The 21,573-nt window shown below is 37.3% G+C and overlaps 2 protein-coding genes across 5 annotated transcripts in view; both read left to right on the top strand.

Annotated features, from left to right (window-relative positions):
* The window catches only part of ndrg3b (ndrg family member 3b), a 58,900-nt gene extending 48,569 nt beyond the window's left edge, over positions 1–10,331 (top strand). For 2 of the 3 annotated variants that reach the window (XM_084428969.1, XM_084428968.1), the window contains 9 exons: positions 409–465; positions 543–646; positions 737–802; positions 894–945; positions 1,417–1,464; positions 2,345–2,380; positions 2,463–2,514; positions 6,438–6,476; positions 8,878–10,331. In XM_084428969.1, coding sequence (XP_084285095.1) covers positions 409–465; positions 543–646; positions 737–802; positions 894–945; positions 1,417–1,464; positions 2,345–2,380; positions 2,463–2,514; positions 6,438–6,476; positions 8,878–9,053 — 630 coding nt within the window. In that variant the 3' untranslated portion in view covers positions 9,054–10,331. The remainder of the gene's footprint in view (positions 1–408; positions 466–542; positions 647–736; positions 803–893; positions 946–1,416; positions 1,465–2,344; positions 2,381–2,462; positions 2,515–6,437; positions 6,477–8,877) is intronic. The other variant, XM_084428967.1, reaches the window with a different exon arrangement.
* Positions 10,332–12,173: 1,842 nt separating this feature from the next.
* On the top strand, positions 12,174–21,018 carry sla2b (Src like adaptor 2b). Of its 2 annotated transcripts, none has more exons than XM_084428971.1 (8): positions 12,174–12,462; positions 14,106–14,242; positions 17,011–17,110; positions 17,204–17,290; positions 17,599–17,702; positions 17,879–18,028; positions 19,607–19,736; positions 20,009–21,018. In XM_084428971.1, exons 2-8 carry the CDS (start codon positions 14,152–14,154, stop codon positions 20,139–20,141), a joined length of 795 nt encoding a protein of 264 aa, XP_084285097.1. In that variant the 5' UTR covers positions 12,174–12,462; positions 14,106–14,151; the 3' UTR covers positions 20,142–21,018. The 2 variants fall into 2 exon arrangements, with proteins under 2 accessions (XP_084285097.1, XP_084285096.1); XM_084428970.1 differs by having other exon boundaries at positions 12,267–12,462; positions 19,604–19,736.
* Positions 21,019–21,573: the final 555 nt, after the last annotated feature.

The following is a 21,573-nucleotide window of genomic DNA, read 5'->3' on the forward strand; positions in this document are numbered from 1 at the left end:
AAAGTGTTGATACTGGTGGTTATTTGCATTTTAATTGAATCAGAATTTCATGTAATTAATTTATTATAATTTTTTTGTCTTTTATTTTTGACTATTTTGCACATTTATTCCCAGAAATTACTTTATTTATTGTACTTCCATTATTAGCTACAAGCCAACTCTAATAATTCCTCCATACTTTAGATTTCTCAACAGATTAGTGTGCTTGATCTTCTTAAGATTTTCCCTGTTGTAAAGCGCATAATAACCTTACAGGTCAGATTGCTACGATGATGAAAAGTGCTCAAGTCAGTGGATTGTGAACATTGGGTGGAGGTGCTGGGAACAAGATTTGTGTGATCTTCTCAAACATCTCATTTAAAGGTTGTGCTTTTGTTTTGCACTGTTGTCTGTGTGTTTCTGCTTTAGCTGTCTGGATGGACCAGCAATCTAGTAGACATTGTGATGGAACACCATTTCAGCACGGTAGGTCTTAAATATGATATTTATTCACCACAGCATCTGTTAGAGTCTTGTTGATGAGCTGAGTTTGTGTACCTCAGGACGAGCTGACAGAGAACCAGGAGATCATTCAAACATACCGTCTGCACATCGCTCAGGACATCAATCAGGACAACCTGGCTCTTTTCTGCCAGTCCTACAACAGGTGACATCCTCAAAACCCTGATCTAGGACCAATTCACACACTGATCCTTGTCATATGAGCTGATATTAAAACGTTTTTTTATTATTACAGTCGGCAAGATCTGGAGATTGAGAGGCCCGTCCTGGGACTTAATGAAAATACAGTCAAAACACTGAAGTATGTTAATTGGTTGTCTATTTGATGGCTATTGAATCATGGTGTCTCCTCTTCCTTTTCACTTTTATGTCTCTCTTCTCTTGCTGTTTAGATGTCCTTCCCTGCTAATAGTTGGTGACACATCACCAGCGGTAGATGCTGTGGTGAGTGACTTATCAAAAACACTGCCATTGCGTCTATGGGCAGTGAGAGAGAACACAGTGTGCTTTCTAAACGGCTCGGTGTGTTTTCTCTCATTGTTCCATTTTTCTGTTCAGACTGTAACAGTGACATCACATCCTAAAAGGGGCTAATCATCATAACATCTTGTGCACTTGTTGCAAAGCACCTCTGAATTACTGATTGCTTACACACTTTTCCATACATATGCAGAAAGTGAATAAAATTCATACTTCTGGTCTTTGATACAGATTGGCCAATACAGCAATTCCATCTGTGCTAAAATCCTTTAGTAACAGCTTTTGTACTTAAAGTTTTGGCACCTACTGAGTTTGCCTATTAAATAACGCAAGGGTGGCACTTTAAACGGTTTGGTTTAGTGCAGAGTATCTGTCTCTTTCTTGTATTCTGTTTCTAAACTGACCATGTGGGATTTGATCTGGTTTTTTTCACAGGTTGAATGCAACTCGAGGTTAAATCCAACCAAGACTACTTTACTCAAGGCATGACAGCTTTTCCCCTTCTAGAACAATGTTTTGATTGAGGGATGCAAACTTGTCACCTTTCAGCTAAAATTTTTATTTTGGTTCAAATATATAATCTGTGTCATCAATCAGGGACCGGCAGTTTAAAGCCTTTGAAAAAAAATTAATCTAATTTGTTTTTAAATGCATAAGTTTGGTGTTTTTGTATTTGTTTAAAATACATAAAGTACTTTGTGCCAGTCAACCTCTTTATTAGGCTGCTGATTTCCTGTTTCAGCTAGTTCAGGCCCCCCAAACCCAACTTTCATGCACGTGAGCTGCAGCTGTACGACTACAGCTATTTTCGGAATAAAGGGATTCACATAAAGAGGTGTTACTCACAGTTTCATCCAAAAATATTTACTCACGCTCAAGTTGTTCCAAATCTGTATGAGTTTCTTTCTTCTGCTGAACACAAATATATATTTTGATAATTTATTCATTTATGGGTGAACTATCCCTTTAAATAAGGAACTGAATGGCCTGTATTTTGTGTATTTATGCATTTGAAAACCCAACTATTTTCACAAATTTGTAATATGAATCATTTATAAATGTGTTGTCTCCTTGTTTTCCATCGACATTAAAGCTCTATGATTTAATGTTTGACAGCAAAGAAATTAATGAATATTAATATTGTAATTTTACTTTTGTTCTGTAAAATAAAAGTATTATTTTAATTTTACAGTACAATAGTATTATAACTATAGTAATATATTGGTTTGTTTGCTTTTAATAATATAATAGATTTATTATACGCCTTTTTCACCCCTGATGAGTTTGCATCCCTGTTTTTTTTGTGTGTATATTTCTTTCAATATGACAGAATGTATTTATTATTGTATCCTCCTTTCTTCAGATGGCAGATTGTGGTGGACTTCCCCAAGTTGTCCAAGTAAGAATAAAAGACAACACCATTATGTCTGCCACGGCATCAGTTTGATGTTGTATTAAATGTGAATGTTTTCTGTTTTTAGCCGGGTAAACTCGCTGAGGCCTTCAAGTACTTTGTCCAGGGAATGGGCTACAGTAAGTCTCTGTCCTCTTTCTCTTCTCATAGGCCACATAAATGTTGAGCGTTTGACCGTATCATCTTTCTCAGTTTATATTTATATTCACTGTTTGTATGAAATTTGTCTCTTGTTTGCATTTCGTGTCTGAAAGCATCTTGTTGTTAGAGAGATGTCAGCATCATCTCAACTTACATACTGTATGTTCCCCAGTGCTTTAATAATGTATGCCATGAATATAACAGCGTCTAAAACAGCAGCAGGAATATGACACATTCAAGGGTGAGAGAGCAAATCCTGGACCCTCAGATGTTATGAACATGATAATAACCATAATCTGCCTCAGTGGATCATTTATCCACTGCTGATCTGAGTCAGGCCAGTATTCTTGAGGTCTCAGATCAGCCCTCGGATGCACTAACACATGACTTGTCTTCCGTGTGGCCGTTCAGTGATGCGCTCTTCGGCGTGTAAGTACACTAGTCTTCCTCTAAGAGCATGATGTGTGGCATGAGCCTTGTGTGACTTCTCTGATCTTCAGGTTTTATATCTTTTGTGCCCTAAAAGATCCTTTGACTGCTCAGTGCTTTGCATAAGCATGGGAACTTTATTGCTTTAAAACCTCAAGCGTTCAGACCTCGGCTTCATTCAGCTCTAATGTTTATATGGTTATGATCAGAATATATTTCTATTCAGTAATATAAACATGAAATTATTTTATTTTCTTTTACATTTTAAGGTGAAGTGTGTGATTTCCAAGTGTTTTTTCCAAGGTTTTGGCGAGTCTATAAAGAATCCCAAAAGTTCTCTTAAAATCCTCTGCCTTGTTAAACAATATAGATGGTTATTATGTTTTACGTACAGTTATGCAAATCATACCTGACACCTAGAAAATGAAATACCCTCAAATTTCCATAAGTTCCTACAGATATTTTCATGTATGCATTCACTTTTAAGGGTTTGCAAGTGGTATTCATAAGTACTAGTTTTACTGTGAAACTTGGTTTTCAATTAGAGCCTGTCAACAGTATCAATATTTTAGGCTTTGTTTGCCATTATTGCCAATAAATAATAATAATTAACCGAACGGGCTCATTCATCTTAAAGGGTAACTCTCGCCAAAATGCAACCTTGGTTTTTTTTCTTAATCTACCCGAGGCAAACTTTCGTTTAAAAGCATAATTAGAAAGGAAACGCCACTTTTAAGTTTGACCGTATTTTCGTTTTCGGTCAAATTGCCTTGTGAATGGGAGTGATTGGGGCACGACTATGATAGCATCAAAAATCGCTATTTTTAAAACACTAAGAAGGCTCGACACAACATGAAACTTTGCTGGAAGTATCACCAGGGGCTCCACACATGAACTCCAGCATTGAGAACATTGTTTGTGTTCACAGCGTTTACTAGAAAGAAAGATTTTGAACGAAAAAGTTTTCGAAAGTTCGAAAGAACAGCATTTATTTGAAATAAGTCTAACATTATAAATGTCACTTTTTGTTGATTTCATTGTCACTTTTGATTAATTAATGTATCCTTGCTTAATGAAAGTATGTATTACTTCTTTATTAACCCAAACCTTTGAGTGCTAGTGCAGCCCTGATGGGAAGCTTTTGATTTGACCGTCCAGAGAGTGTTTCTGTCTGACACGACTAGCAACAAGTCGAGTGGTTAGGTGTTCTGCGAGTGAGAGGAACGTGATCGCAATCGGCCTGACTCATTTGAAAATGCCCACGTTTTGACACAGTCACATTTCTCCTCCATAATCACTAATCTAATCCTGAGATCGCTTGACCTTTTTGTAAGTCTATTTTTGTGTTTCTACTGAGAAGCACAGCCCTCCGTCAGGAAACAAGCACACTGTGAGAAATTTGTGAATTACTTTTATTTTAGATGTGTGAAGTGCACAACTTGCTCTGACTTCATTATTATCAGTGATTCTGAAATTTGGTCAGTTCAATTCAATGATTTTGGAACAATTTATGATATTATTGAATTAATTAGTCAATAATGTCATAAATTGTTGGAAAAAATTATTATAATATATATAAATAAAAATAATTTGATATATAAAAATATATATAAATATATAAATATTGACCATAAAACAACAGATCAGCATTGACAGCATACACAGTTCATGAATATTAGATTTGAAAATAAAATAATAATAATAAAAATAATATATGCAATAAAAATTAAATAATGTATATACATTGTGAATTATTACAGTAATTGTCAACTATTAAAATCCATTATCAATGCATGGCATTTTCATTGTTGAATGTTATGTATCGCAAAACACCAGTGCATTTTTACACTCCAGATGTTTGAAATGTTACTTTTATTTATGTGCAAAAACCCCAGCATACAGCAGGTCCTACTTGTTGACAAGGCATTTTAAGACCCGTAGATCATTTGCTTTGTTCCAAAACGGGGATTAAAATTGTTACGATGTTGCATTTTTTTTTTCTTAGTTTTGTTGGCTTTCACAAGGCAGCGTTTCTAAACTGACCAAAATTTGATTATACAAGTCATGTGCGAGTAAACTGTCCATTTATGTTTATGTTCTGAGATTCCGCTCATAGCGGTCATCCGTTAGCATTAAATGAGACGATTAAAGCCCATCTCTTAGCGACGCTCACTAAACACCTCGTAAACTTCGATATTTTTGTGTGTTTTGGACAGTTGATCTGAAATATGTTTGACCAAATTTAAATTAGACATTTCACTTCGTCTTTGCTCCATGTAAACCCACGATTTTTGAGAAGCATTAGCCAAACAAACACTGCTGCTTTTCACGCAACATGCGTAATTACCCATTATACATTGCGATACAGCCTGGATCATTGGTCCTTTGGGTCGGATTGCTTTCTCCCCACAAGCAAACCGCTCCAAGAGTTTTCCAAGCAGGCCGAGACCACCTCGCTCAGGCGATCTCGTACGGATTGTTCTGGTGTGGATCCGAGTGCGATTGCCATGTTCATACGTATGCCCAAACGAACTGAACTGAAGGGGGGAAAACATGGCAGGTTTCAAAACAAACACTCCGAACAAGTGAGGTGTGAAAATGCCCATGACACACTATCATACACATTTGACCCTTAATTAAAAACGTGATTTTAACTCCTGAACATTTTAATCACTTTTTCTATATTCTTATAGTAATATTCGACTTCATACATATGTAAACTTTTGATTCAGACAGGAAAAGTACCTAACATGCAACTGTATGGGTGTAATTCTTTTGTCTGTGGAAATATTAGTGTATGCAGAATGAGTCATTAAGAAAGCGTAATATTAAGCTGTAAATTCCACTTTGTGTTTTGAGTCTGTTAAGTATGTTTTTGTTCATTTCTTGGTTACTGTTTCGGGTGTGATATTTATTTAGTACAAACCCGCACTCATGAGGGACTATCCCAGCAGAAGACGGTTTCCCTTCTACAGAGCTTCTCTCACTTTCTCTTTTTGCACTTTCAGAGTTTAACTGTCCTTTACCACAGTCTGAAAAAGTATATCAATCAAGAACAATACGTTCTTGTGTTTTCAAGTATGAATGATATAGTAATAGTCTTCTCTCACCACATTTAGTTTTTTTGTTCAATTTGTAGTGAATATCCTTGACACCTGAAACACACAATCGGATATGTGCAAACTGAATCGTAACCATTCAGAAAAATGTCCCTGTCACTTTTCTTGCATTTGAAATTTTAACAGTCTACCTGTCAAGGCTATTCCCATCACCCGATCTAACGTCCCCTTACTTTCCTTGCGTCTTCTCCTGTAGCGTCTACTTAATCTTTCCTTTTCTCTATCCTCCCTCTTTCAAAAAGTACTACCAAATAATCTCTCCCTTTCCTCTGTCCCATCTTTTTCCTCCTCCTCCTCCTCTTGCATTCCCTTTCCCTATCTTCTTTCTTGACCCCTACAACCAATGCCAACAGTCCCTCATGTGCTACTCAGCCACCTGAACAGCGAATCAGGTACCAGGAGATCAGCCAACACCTTTAGCTGCACCTAAGCCTGTCATCTTAACCTCCCGCGCCTCCTGTCCTCACTGTCTATCCGTCCATGTCCCAATCACGTGCATACACATGTCTTTGTGGCTCTGCATCATGACGTTTGAAGCATGGTAAATAGACATACGTGTTAATGTTTGTTTATTGTCATAAGCTGTCTGAGAGAATGTTTGTGCACACTGTCCAACAGACATCTTATGTTCTTTTATGATTCTCCTAGAAACATGCCTTTACTTTGCATGCCACATTCTGCATTGACTGAAGTTGACTATTCATTTTGCTGCAATGGTTTTGCAAAATGAATCTGAGCTTGATCCTGACACGAGATCTCTCTTTCCTTCGTGGGAGAATAATGAACGCAGTGTCTAAACAGTGGTCGCGTCGCCTCAAGATTCTGATGTTTATTTATAGAGTGCTGCAGGAATGAGTCTTAAACCTGGAAACAATTTGTCGTCCCAAAGTCAATGGGTTTTTTGAATGGGTTGTTGGTTAAATGCTTGAAATGAGATCTCTAGATATTTTCACACTTTATTCTATGACATAAAATACATCAGCAATAGCCCACGTGGTTCTCTCAGGCTTTTAAGTGTCTACTGTAAGTGGGACTACAGAGGCTGTTGGCCACGTCATCACAAGAAAAACTCATCTACTCGCTTTTACAGCCTTGTAGTGTTTATACGCGCACTCTTCCATTCTATTCCGACTCAAACTTTCCAGTTTTGAACAAAGATTGAGCTACAGTAGTGATGTTGAAGTCATGCGACCGTGGTTTATTTCGTTTATAGTCTACACTTATCTTTTTACTTCCGGGGATTATATTTAGTCTTCAAAATCAATAAAAGTTGTGTTCGTCTGTGAAGATTATATTGATGATCGGGTCACAGAGCTTTACAGAGCCTATTTTCTGTAACGATCCAAAAACCAATGGAAAAATCCTAGTTGAGGGAACCACTGATTCGAAGTTCCAGACTGGCCTATAAAAATGCATCATCCTTGCAGCACTCTTATTTAGACCATGTATTCAGAAGAGACTTTGTTCTAAGGCTATCTAGGTCTGAATCCCAAATTTGCATACTATCCATCCTGTATAATATTAATTAAAGTTACTTTGTTCTGAATCGTAGTGTATTAAAAGTAGTAAGTCAAAGTGTTACTGATGGGTTTTTGAGATTTTTCGTATTGTGTCCTGTTTACACATGCTCACTTCAAGCGTTTTCTGTGATCGGATGGCTATCTGATCGTGAAAAGACCAGGTGTAAATGCCCCTCGAAACTCTTTCGGGATGGGAGTTAAATCCGATCAATCAAGCCACTTCAGGAGGTGGTCTGAGACACATTCCAGATGAAACTGGACAAGTATAAATGCATCTGGTTGTTGAAACCACTTTTGTAAATTTTACTCCTCCCAAAATGTTAAAAAACAAATGTGTGCGAGCGTGTTATAGGCTGTTAAAGCCAGATATGACAGCGCTACTGCAACACGCATCGCTGCAGAGGAGTAGCTCAAACTGCTGCAAATGAAACTGAAAGTAAGCTCAAAACACTCTCGTTTTCATTAAAAGTAGATTAAATGATTAAAGTTTAGATTAAATGACCTTATGAGTGCTGATCGCCACTCTTTCTCCTATTGCTGTCTTTTGATCTTGGAATTAGCTGATGATAAATAAAATGCAGCTCATATCTTGCCTTTTTTGTTAAATTTATCTGTTAAATTTGCATATAGTGTGAAAATCGAAGATCAGATTTATGTTTGTTGTGCGGAGACACATTTATGTGTAAAGTGATAAGTGTAAATGGAACCGTTTTAACAAATCAGATGCTTGAAGTGACCAGGTGTAAACGGCCCAAACATACAATGCAAATACTGTAGTCCGATTCATAAACAACTCGCCCAATTCCCAAAACAAAACGACTCTTATGAGCTCTTTTAATAGTTCTCGGTTTGAATCGATTTGAATCATTGGCAGACAGATACTGTATTTAATCATAATGCACATTAATAAATTAAATATAACCAGTTCTGCTCCCATTTAGCTTTCCTGCTGCAAATCTCAATCAATGGTGTATAAGAATTGGGATTCAGCTTACTATTCTTATCCACCATAGTTTGAGATTGTCATAGTATCTCAATCAGTCCAGCGTTAGTTGAGCAGTCAGCGATGTGTAGATGTGCGGGAGTTCATTCACTCTGAGGAGACTCATTATTCTCCCCTTCCTGGATCTCCATATGTTTGGATCCGGGTGCGAAACGGACTTTCCTGTGAAGCACATGCCCTTCACTCAGGATCCTGCAACTGTCATGCAGCAGCATTAGTCTGTACGTGTTTTCAGCTCTGTTCGATGTCTCTCTCCTCTCTCTCTCTCAGTGCCCACTGTCGGTATGACCCGATTGGCCCGGTCCCGCACTCACTCTGCCTCCAGCATGGGCTCAGCGGACGGCACGCGCAGCCGCGCTCATACCAGTTCACAGATGGAGGGCGCCACTGCCGGCCCAGTCCACGACAACCAGACCAGACCGCAAACCATGGAGGTGTCCTGCTAAAGCACCCAGAACCAAGCCACCATTTGACCTGGGATCATTCGCGTGTTGCCCTTCTGCACCTCAGACCGCTTTCTGTCCGATTTTGGGTTTTTTTCCCCCCACTCTGGCTTTGTCTTTCATTCTTTGTCTACTTGTCCCCTTGTGGCCGGAGAACAAGTACACAAAAAACTAAAGCGGGTCTAATGAAGGGATGCATTGATTGATGTCTTGTAATCCATGTATTTAACATATTGGAATATTTCTCCACTGCATGGACGCACACTAACTTTTTCTGCTGATGTTTTTACCTTGATCTTGATTGGCCTACTACTTTATTACTCCATTTTTTTTTTATATATATATATTTGTGTCATCCTTCCAAGATTCATTTTCACACTGGATATGCTTCTTGTGTGTATTTTTAGCTGGTGGCTGTTGTATATTGACCGTTCAGAGGGTATTTTCGTCTGTAGCAGGAGAGTTTTCGTTCCCTCTCTTGCTCTCTCTAAGGTCTTCCTGCCCCTTGTGTTTAGAACCACTTCACTTCCTCTTTGTAGACTGATTTCTGGCTTTTAGACGGTTTCTACTTCTGTCACCATATGGCATCATCTATTATGATTTGATTTTGATTGACGGTCTGCTATTTGTAGGGTTTCGAAAAAGCTACCGATTAGCATGCCCCTATTAAAAGTGTACAATAGACATTTATATTAGTATTAATTATGTTTAGCTCTTTCTGCAATGGTTAATTCACTTTGGTTGAATTTAAGCAATCTGATTCCGTTTACATGGAGAACTGTACTGAGTTTTAGACTAGACTTTTAGACTTTGCTTAGGTTTGCACATAAGTTCATGTACAATATTTTTCACAATCTGTGCTTTGGAGATCAGCTGCACCAAAACAAGCCAATAGCTGAAGAGAAGATCTGTAGCTCGTTCAAAGAACAGTTATATGTACCATAAAGGGCATCTAGAGGTATGAAAACAGCATGGTTCCTCTAAACGCACTATAGTAACCTGTAGGCTTTTGGTAAAAATTCTCCATTCCTTCTGTACAGTGGACTGATATCCCAATAACCTCATATTGTTTTGACTTACTCTCTTAGCTTCTGAAGTGTTATTGTTATTGGTCTTTGTTCTTTATTCTTTCAATGGATGTAAATTGTTGATTGCTGATTGTACCGCTGCCTTGATGCGTTGTGCTTTGTCCTCCGAGCATTTAGGGGGCGTTGTACTGCATACTGTCTGCTGAGTATATCAATTTGTACGAATATTGAAATAAAGTAGTTGTACATAAAACTTGTATGTTTCTTCATTTGATTTATTGCTTTTATCAGTTTTTCACAGTTGCTAGGACACAATTCTCCGTACTTGGGTCACTTTTTCTCTTCACACAATTCCCCTTGCCAACTTTCAGCTTGGCACAGCAGTACATTTCACATTCAAAATGCAGTTAAAACCACCAAAACACTTCATACATGTCTCAAATCAACTTATTCTTTCAGGGCAAACCCTAAAAACAATAGCAACAGGCAACAAAACAAAAAAAAATTCTCATCCTATCTCTAAGAAATATGAAAATGACACTCATGAGGGTCAGAAACAACAGTTCATGGAATATCAAATAAATAAATGTTTTCATTGATAATATATTTCAAAATTCACAGCATGCCGGGTCAATTTGACCCACTTTATACATTCTGAGGTTAAGTTAAACTACTCTTTTTTTTTTTTTTTTACATGCACATTGATCTTTAGGTACATAGAGCTTTAGCAGTGTTTGTGTTTAAGTTAGAAGAGAATTCATGTATTTTGAAAGTAGTAGTCATTGAATGCAAGTGATTCATAGTTTGGGCCACATTGACTGCTGTTGCAATCACTAAGTGAAGAGTTTTGGAAAAGTGAATGTATTTTCTAGTGTGTTCTTCATAAGAAAGAAAGTCATACAAGTTTGAAACAAACTTAGGGTAAGTACAACAAAGTACAAAATGTACATTTTGGGGTACCTTTAAGGAGCTGGGAGAGTGTAGAAAATGGTCAGGGAAAACAATGTTTTTGGGGCAATAAAACCTTGACTAACATTATAATTAGACTTCAGGGAAAAACAAAGTATGATGTGACCCAAATCACTTCAAAGCACAACTTCATGCATCGAGTAATAGCACTCAATGTGCACTTCTATGCACAAACCCGTCTTAGTCAACTTTGTTTCTGTCATCTCAGCTGAGAAAGTTTCCGATCACTAGCAAGACTGGTTTTTGTTGATTGCACGCGGTCAAAGATGACACATTTGAAAGCTATTTATAGAAACTGTGGCATACACACTTCAGGGACTTCAAGTACAACTTTTGACCACAGCCGAAAGGATCAGTCGAAAACATCTATGCTGAGTCTTCTTTCCATCTGATATGCATGATCACTCAGCTAGAGGAGATTTACTTACTTTATGTTTGTCATTTTCACTTACCGTATAGATTTGCTGAATTGCTTCTCCACTTTTTGTAACCAGGTAGGATGACATCCCACTACGACCTTAATTAACTCGCTCCATTTGTCATGGGAACTAGGGTTGGAACATCTTCAGCTGCATAATTAAGTACATTAAGTAAGAAGTGATGCTGAATTTAACAGGTCACGAGTGCAGATGATGCAATGCATAGGAAGTTCAGTTTAAATTGAACTATGTTAACGTGCTAAAATCCAACACATGGCTTATGAATCCCAATGCAAATTGTGCATCCATCATCTTTTCTTTCTTTTTTTTTTCAGCTGGGGTTTAAAATGTGTAAATGAGCAGTAATTTGTAGCAAGACTTGTTTTGCATCTACGCTGATCTGAAGCCAATCTGATCATTTAGTTTCCATGGCAGTTATTGCTATGGCAATTGGCTTTGGTGCATTTGGGAATAATGAAATTAATATGTGCAAATCCAGAGAATTTCTGAATCTATAAAAATGTCGCAAGCCGCTTCCATCGGCATCTGCATTGTTGCGTCAAATAGCCCATGACATCATGACATTCAAAACCTTCCTCTCCACCAACATCTGTGTTGTGTTAGTGAAGATTAAACATGATCGAACCACCTTCTTCTAGTCTGTTCTCACTGTCAGACATCTGTGCGTCAGCAAAGGAGTGACAGTTAGACCTGTTCGTCACAGGAAACTACAAGTGTGTAGTAAATAAGTCTGCCTTCCTCCGTGCGCTTGCTAAAACACTTGAGACGACCACAGCAGCATCCACAGTAACACTTCACCTGAAGCTGAGCTCAACTACTGAGACAAGACAACTAGCCTCTGATCTGTGCCAAAATCACTCCAAACAGCTTCCTAACTCCGCGATCTCAGTTTTCAGGCCTGTTGCACGCGCAGGTGAGGACGTCTGTTTCCTCGAAAAGAAGGATTGTCACCAAAGCTAGCTTGAAGACCATGAGGTGAGTACGCAGCTTTATGCTCACATTTTGGTCTATTTAAGGTTGTTTTTGCTGACCGCTATGAACTTTTATTCATTTAGCAGGTTTATCCAAATTCATAGAATTAAAATAGTTTTTGGTTGGGAGAAAGTCTGGCCATTTTAACACTTTTTTTTTTGTTATGTGTATAATAACGTGTAATAAGAATAATGTGTTTCGTGATTGGTCGAAAAGAATGTCTATGTTCATAATGTAAACACAAGAAGCTCAGACTTTAAAGTTATAATCTTCAATCTTGAATCATGAGTCAGAATCGTCTTAAAAAGTGTGCGCTTGCACAGACGCCTTGCTTCAAAGGCATTTCAAAGAAATGTGCGGGTTTGTGTGCCATTTTGAAGTTGTTTGATACTTTCTAGTTCAGACTTGAGAACTCTTAAAGTCATATTAAATGGCTTAAATATTGTCTGCATTAACGCAACAGGAAGTTAGTAACCGTGTTCTAATCTGTGACTAAATCTTTATCGCCATACCTATGAGATATAATGTTAAATATTATTATTTTTTTATATGACGCTGCCGTTTAGTTGTCGGTCGGTTGGTTGGTTTGCGTGTGATGGCTGTGTTGGTATGTAGCACATGTAATCAGTTACGCATGTGTTATTTCGGTGCCCAGGGTATGAGGTCTGTAATTTGGACCTGGAGACCCTGATGACCTAGTGAGACCCATCTGTGGTACCAGGTGACCATCTGCTCGGTAATGTGGGACCAGTGCCACCGCATTACAATATGATAAAGAAGAATAGCCCTCAAAGATCACTAATGCTACAGTAGCCCTTATGAGGGTGTTGAAATCATAGTGATATTGTGCAATCATTACAATTATTAATAGCTGGAATTGAACTAGAAGGTTATTACAATGTAATAACCTGTTATTACAATGTAATAAGACTATAGGATGTAGAAATACTGGAAAACGTATATGTGTTGATGGTATTTTAGCAGAGGAAAAAAAAAATTGCGTCAATGTTTTTTGAGCTTGTTTTTTATCATCAGACCATCCGATCAATTTCCTTCAAAAGATTTACAGTGATCTTTTTTCACACCATGTGAAGGACACCGCAGTGGAAAATTGTACCTCATCACTTTACTGTCGCTTTATCATAATATAAGAGTCATATTAAGAGAATGAGTCACATTATATTATGATTTTACCTCAGACTGTGATATTTTACCTGGTATTTGCATACTGAATCATTTTAATCTGTTGGATTCGCTGTATATGTTTCACATAGATCGCATAAATAGATCGCTGTGATGTAACTGAGCGTGACAGAAAAAGAGTAGAATATTCTCAGCATTGCACCAGATCTATTTTTAGAACGGCAACCCTTCTTTTTTTTAATCCAAGTTTAAAAAGTGTGTGATAGTGAAAGTGCTGATGGAAAGTTTTTTTTTTTTTTTGATCAAAGTACACAAGTGGTTTGTCGACATCCTTCCTCTTTACATCCAGAGCATGACATAAGAAAGCAATGGTCGAGCTAAACTGATTTGTTGGTTCATTCGTGTGTGTCGTTTTAGTTTTTTTATGCTTTTTTTATGAATATCAAGAATCAATACGAATCATTCAGTGCTAAAAAAAAAAAATCTCGCTCTTCTCTCCTTAGATTTTGGTTCCTGTCAGCATTGTGCACCTAAACACTCCAGAGGAGCATGGGCAGTCGGCCCAGTAAAGACCGGCGCGGATCCAGCGCACATGCTGTTCTCTTGGACACGGAGGAAAGAGCTGACCCGCTTACCATGGGTGAGTTCAGCACTGCAATACACACTTCATATGTGCATGAGGCCCCACTGATCTCAGAGAGGCACCACTACATGTAGAACAGCAGCGTTAGATATACATGTGGGGTTGTGGTAAATGCTGCAACTGCAGCTTTCAGTGGCATTTTACAAGCACTCGTTCGTAAGTTGAGGATTTTCAGTGCGTAAATTTAATAAAAAGCGAGGAAACCCTGTTGCCTTAAAATTAAGTAAATAACCTTTATGCGTAATTGAAAAAATTAAGTTATGTGAAATTAAGTTCAAACAACTTCATTTTTTCAATTACATAAAGTTAAAAAAAAAAGTGAGGAAACCTTAAAAAAAGTGAGGTTGCTTTAAAATTATTAAGTCAACTGATCATTTTTTACTGTGTATTTAAAAAAACATCTTGTTAATGTTATGGTAAAAAACTGGGGGCTGAGGTTGCAAAAAATTCACGGTAAAAAATATATTGACAATGTTTCAGGTATTACAGGATAACAGATGTATATTTCATTAACCGAAGTAATATTGACAAATTAGTCTACCTGAACTACAAAAATATCATTTTGTACATACTAATAACTGCCATAGTAGTACAGGGGAACAATTAAAAAGCCACAAGATTAATCAGAGTTCATCATAAGTGTCCTGTCCATAAAACATGACCAATAAGCGTATATACAGTACAGGTCAAAAGTTTGGAAACATTACTATTTTTAATGTTTTTGAAAGAAGTTTCTTCTGCTCATCAAGCATGCATTTATTTGATCAAAAATACAGAAAAAAAAAAAAAGTAATATTGTGATATATTATTACAATTTAAAATAATTGGTTTTCAAGTTATTAGACTTTAAATTATCATTTATTTCTGTGATGCAAAGCTGAATTTTCAGGATCATTACTCCAGTCTATCACATGATCCTTTAGAAATCATTCTAATATGATGATTCATTATCAAAGTTGGAAACAGTTCTGCTGCTTAATATTTTTTCATAACCTGTGATACTTTTTTAGGATACTTTGATGAATAAAAAGAAAAAAAATTTAAAAATAGAAATCTTTTGTAACAACAATATACACTACTGGTCAGTAATTTGGGGTCAGTAATTTTTTTTCTTTCTTTTTTTGAAATAAATCCATACTTTTATTCAGCAAGGATGTGTTAAATTGATAAAAAGTGATAGTAAAGAAGATTTATATTATTAGAAAATATTTTTTTTATTTTGAATAAATGCAGTTCTTTTTAACCTTTTATTCATATTAGGCAGCAGAACTGTTTCCAACACTCATAATAAATCAGAATATTAGAATGATTTCTAAAGGATCATGTGATAGACTGGATGTCACATGTGACACTGAAGACTGGAGTAATGATCCTGAAAATTCAGCTTTGATCACAGGAATACATTATTTTTTAAAGTATATTCAAATAGAAAACTATTATTTTAGGATTGTAATAATATTTTACAATATTACTGTTTTTTTTGTTTTTTTTTTAAGCATTAGAGACTTCTTTCAAAAATATAAAAAAATCTTAATGTTTCCAAACTTTTGACCTGTACTGTAGATAGTCATGAACACAATACAAAATGTGGCACAAAACACCCTAACCTACATAACTGATGATGAAAATAAAAACCAATGCTATATAAATAAAATATAATCAAATGTGATGCACAGGTTTATTATCATTAGCTAAAACTAAAACCATAAAAACATTTTCATTACTTATTCATAGAATAGTACAATTTTTGCTTATTTTATTTCAGATAGTTGCCAAAGCAACATTTCTCATTTTCATATAAAGTTGAAGTACCAAAATAACTAAAAATAAATAACAAAAAAATAAAATAAAAACAATACAGACAAAAAATAAAATAAAATAAAATAAATAAACAATTGCTAAAGCTTCAACTAAATTTAAAATGAAACCCAAAATATATATAAAAAAAGAAAGAAAAGAAATCTAATTCAAAATATGTGACCCTGGCCTGGATCACAAAACCAGTCACAATTTTTTTAATTGAGATGTATACATCATCTGAAAGTTGAATAAATAAGCTTTCCACTGATGTATGGTTTGTTAGGATAGGACAATATTTGGCCGAGATGCAACTATTTGAAAATAAATCGAGAAAATCGCATTTAAAGTTGTCCATTTATGTTCACGATTGTGCTGCATTCACTCACAAAAAAAAAAATATATATATATATATATATATATATATTTACGGTTGGAAATTTACTAAATATCTTCATGGAACATGATCTTTAATTAATATCCTAATGATTTTTGGCATTAAAGAAAAATTGATAATTTTGATCCATACAATGTATTTTTAGCTATTGCCACAAATATACCCGTGCGACATGTGACTGGTTTTGTGATCCAGGGTCACATATTAACAAAAACTATAATAGTATTAAAATGATACTAAACTAACACTGGTGATGCATCACGCAGGGACTTCTGGGAAAGCCTTTCAATTATTTAAATTATTGGCTCATGTTTTTACTCACACACACACACACACACAAAAAACATTTTATAATGATATGCTGATTTAAATGAAGTATTAAATAGATTTAAAATAAATTGTATGGTAATTTACTTCCAAAAACCAGGAAAGATTGCATATAATACGATTTTTCATTATAAATAGGTTTTTACTTTAGGTAATTTTTAATCATGTGTTTTTGGAGGTGCTCTTATAATACAAGCACAGCAACAGGCCTAAAGGTGTTGTTTTGGTGTGTGTGTGTGTGCAGACACGGGTAGATTCGTGGTGGTGTCCCTGTACGACTATCCGTCCAGAGGTCCAGGGGACTGTGCCATCCGAGTGGGAGAGAGGCTCAACATTTTGTCAGAGTAAGTGTGCTGTTGCACAACGGTTCATCTCAACAGACAAAAGCGCCTCTATCCTCCGTGCGAGTATCTGACGCCGTAATGTGTGTGTTACAGTGAAGGAGAGTGGTGGAAAGTAAGTTCATCAGCCACAGGAAACGAGAGCTACATCCCCAGCAACTACACTGCCAAAGTGTACAACAGGTGAGCTGAACTCACACAAGTCGACATCTCCGTCTGTGTGTGTTATACCTCATGACGTCATCACAGCGATGGTCAGGTGGTCTGGGAGAGGCGGTGGTGATGATGTCAGCTGTAGTGGGGTTATCTTTGAGTGGGGTGTAGAGTGGGCACAGCTGGATACAGTGTATCATGTTGGGGACGCACTGTACCCGCAATCACCCTGCTGATCACTCGCTTACTCACATGACGAAAGATTCTACCTACTGCTTTTTCCTTCTGCTCTGTTGATTTTGTCCTCACACTCATCAATCATCTGTGTGTTCGTGTAGGTGGCAGTTTTTGGGTCTCAGTAAACAGAAAGCAGAGGAGCTTCTGATGCTCCCCCATAATCAGCCCGGCTCCTTCCTTATCAGAGAGAGCGAGACCGTCCCAGGTACTAACACGCTAATGCTAGCTGGCTAATACTGTCTTACCAGTTTCACCTTCCCAACGATAAAACTAAAGATTTTATTTTTGCTCATAGTGTGTTATAAAGTGTATGTTTTCTTTAGAAAATGTCAAATCTAAGTTTGTATGAATTGATCATGTTTGTTTGTTTGTTTTCCCCAGGTCACCACTCTCTGTCAGTGCGTAGGAGCAGCTCTCATCAGCGCCCTTCTGTCGGACACTACCGTATCAGCAGCCTCGAGAACGGCTGGGTCTACATCTCACCCGGACTCACCTTCAGGAGCCTCGCAGACCTGGTCGCACACTATTCAGGTACGCAGACTCACAGATACAGCCATTAAGGCCGTGTGTCCACCGAAGTGGGTTTTCCCAAGGCTAGCGTATGTGTCCGATTGTTCTCAATAGAAGCACTGCGTTTTTTTTACCAGTCACCGAGAGTTGAAGATAGACACTTTTAACTCAGCTGTCCAATCACAGTGGAGGAGGGGCAGGACGAACACAACACCGGCCAACCGTCACATTTCTGCAACGAACGACAAGAAGCACATCAGTTCTGTAGTTTTCCTACTTAGTAGTAGGGCTACTTTTACACTGTTGCCGCAGGTTGAAGAGACCCCCACCCCACCCCGTAGCTCAATGTTACCCTCTGGAACGCAATTTTTACTGGCAAACCTCCAACCATATTTTTACTAAAAATAAAACAAACAAAAGAACATGGTTATTGTGGTTTAAACCATGAGAACCACAAAATAACCATGGTTTTTGCAGTAAAACTGCGGTTATTCAAATTTTCTAAATCAGTCTGCCAAAAAAACATGGTTACTATGCTTTTACTATAAAACAACATTCATTTTTCATTTTTGTAAGGGTTGGGCTAGTTTAAGCCTTATTTTGGGTGTGTTTTAGCAACCCTGAACACATCTCACATTCAGCAAGCTAAGAACGCTTTGGTGAACACACGGCCTAACTCATTATTCTGTGGCATTGCTGGGTTTATGGTTGATACATGACTTGGTTATGCACTATATACAGTGCTATGCATAAGTTTAGACACCCATGCTAAAGTTGACTAAAAAGAGGAATAAAAAATCATCTTTTGGAAATTGAACTTAATGCCTTAATTTAAAAAATTAGGAAAAATCCAACTTTTAAGGACACCAATTTTCTTTGTGAATGAATAATGTATCGTAAATAAATAAATGTTCTTCCTTAAAATACAGGGTGCATAAGTCTGGACACCCCTATGTTAAATTCCCATAGAGGCAGGCAGATTTGTATTTTTAAGTATATTTTTTTATTTTTTGTTTAGGATACTATGCATCCTGATAAAGTTCCCTTGGCCTTTGGAATTAAAATAGCCCCACATCATCACATAGCCTTCAGCATACTTAGAGATTGGCATGGAGTAATTTCCATAAGATCATCTCTCAATGCAAATCAAACTAGCTATTAGGCTAACTGAAATAAAACCATGCCAATCTCTAGGTATGGTGAAGGCTATGTGATGATGTGGGGCTATTTTATAGCTATTAAATATAATTCAATCATTATTCTATTCATATAATGATGCATTATTCATTCACAAAGAAAATTGGTGTCCTTAAAGGTTGGATTTTTCCTAATTTTTTAAATTAAGGAATTAAGTTCAGTTTTCAAAAGATGATTTTTTATTCCTCTTTTTAGTCAACTTTAGTATGGGTGTCTAAACTTATGCATATACACTGTATATATATATATATAGTCTATCATATAGACTCATATAGTACCTAGTTATTACCCAGTTATACTATAATAAGTATGTACATGGGGAACAGGACTGTAAAATAAAGTGCTACCCACTTTTGTGTAAGTGTTGTGGCCTGAGTTTAACTGTGAACTGTCCCTCAGAAGTATCGGACGGGTTATGCTGTACTCTCGGGGAGCCGTGCTTTATCCTTGGATCTAACAATGTTCCCGTTGTAACCGGCCCCCCTCCGATTGCCATGAAGAGGCCCACTATAAACTGGAAAGATGTGGACCGGTGAGTCAAACACATCATAATCAGTCGGAATAGGTCACTTCAAAATGATAATTCTGTCATCATTTGCTCTCCCTCAAGTTGTTTCAAACCTTCTTCAAAAAACAAAGAGTTCTTCAAAATCTTCCTTTGTGTTCAGCAGAAGAAAGAAATTCATACAGGTTTGAAACAACTTGAGGGAGAGTTTTCATTTTGAAGTGAACTATCCCTTTAAGGGCTTCACAATGAGCCATGGAAACCTAGTAGAGCAGTGAGTAATCGAGTTCTCTTCACAGCTCCATGATCTTCGGGCAGAGTAAAGAGGGTGCGGAGGAGTCTCAGGTGAGCGAAGGACTGAAGGAGGCCATCAACTCGTACCTCTACATGACGGAGGAATGCGAGGACTGCTGTCAGCTCTGGGAAACATGAGAGGAAGATCGCAGTGAGACTTTGAGGACGAGTGTTTGAATGACTTTGGATTCTTGATGCTGGGATCTGGGATGACACACTTTCATACGTAAAGAAACTGACCCAGAAACGAAAAATAACCCCAAAAATGCATCTAAGCGTCTGTTTTCATTCGTGTATTTCTTTGAAGAGATGCGTAAAAATTGTTTAAGAGCGAAAGCGGCGTCGGGTGAAGCTCCCGGCCGATGAAGCGCACTGACTCATTGCTGTTCTTCCAGAGTGGGTGATGCTGGAGACAAACCTGTCACAGTTTCCTGTGTGCAATCGCTCCTGGCGGACATGAAAGAGAGCATGACTGAAGGAAAGAACGAGAGGAGTGTGTGAGTGGGAGGGGGAACACAGCTGGGTGGCGTACGCATCCATTTCCACGCCTCTCGCACTTTCTGGAACTTTATGATCCACTTGCATTTGTTACAAATATCATCGCGATCATAGAATGGCGAGATGCATAAGAAGAACTCCAGAGAAGCTTTATCCGTGATACCAAAGATATTGTGATATCGCTTTTTGTCGAAAATCCCAAATGGCATGAATGTTGTGAAACTTTGTAAATATATACAGTTCCTCAAAAGGGATAGTTCACCCCAAAAATGCAGATTTTTGTCATCATTTACCCTCATGTCTTTCTTCTGAAAAATATATTTGAAAGAAAAGTTTTGGTTCCCATTGACTTTCTTGATATTTATAAAAAAAACTACTACAAAAAGAGAAAGGCATACAGCTTTTGAACGAGGGTGAGTGAATGATGACCATTTTAATTTCTTGCTGAACTAGCCCTTTAATGGACTTAACATTGGTTATGCTCTTTTAAATAAACTCAAAAGAGAAAATCTGTTTATCAAGCATCTTGAATGAGGTGTTTCCTGTCAGTGTTTGCACCTATTGTTCAATAGAGAACCGCAGTCGAGCAGCAGGAAGTGAAGGTTTGTGCGTGCGGTCTGCAGCGGAACATTTATACCAAATAAGTTCTTTAGAAATGTTACAGAACACTTTCAGAGAACAATCTTTAGAAATTAAAGGGGAGAATTTGTCATCTTTGTATCGGTTACATCAAACCAGTTTCTCCTTCACATCACTGATGACAGAAGCATGTGTGTGTTCACATAAAGATTTCCATTTTACATAACAACCTTGGCTGCGTTTCCCAAAAGGCCTGAGTGGATCGTAGAACTATTGCCACCAATGGTCTCTATGATCAACTTAGGCTTAAAGCTTTTGGGAAACGGCCGTTGACAGGCTGTATGTTCCTCAACATGTGATCGTGAGGCATGGTCACATGCATGATGAGACAGGTAGAGCTCAATTACATTGCAGTGCCACCTAGAGGAGGTAGTGTGTATTGGCACTAAATGAATATGTACAGTGGCCATAAGAGTTGTGACTATTATTGTGT

The sequence above is a fragment of the Rutilus rutilus genome, assembly GCF_951802725.1.
Source record: "Rutilus rutilus genome assembly, chromosome: 13".
NCBI classification, from domain to species: domain Eukaryota; kingdom Metazoa; phylum Chordata; class Actinopteri; order Cypriniformes; family Leuciscidae; genus Rutilus; species Rutilus rutilus.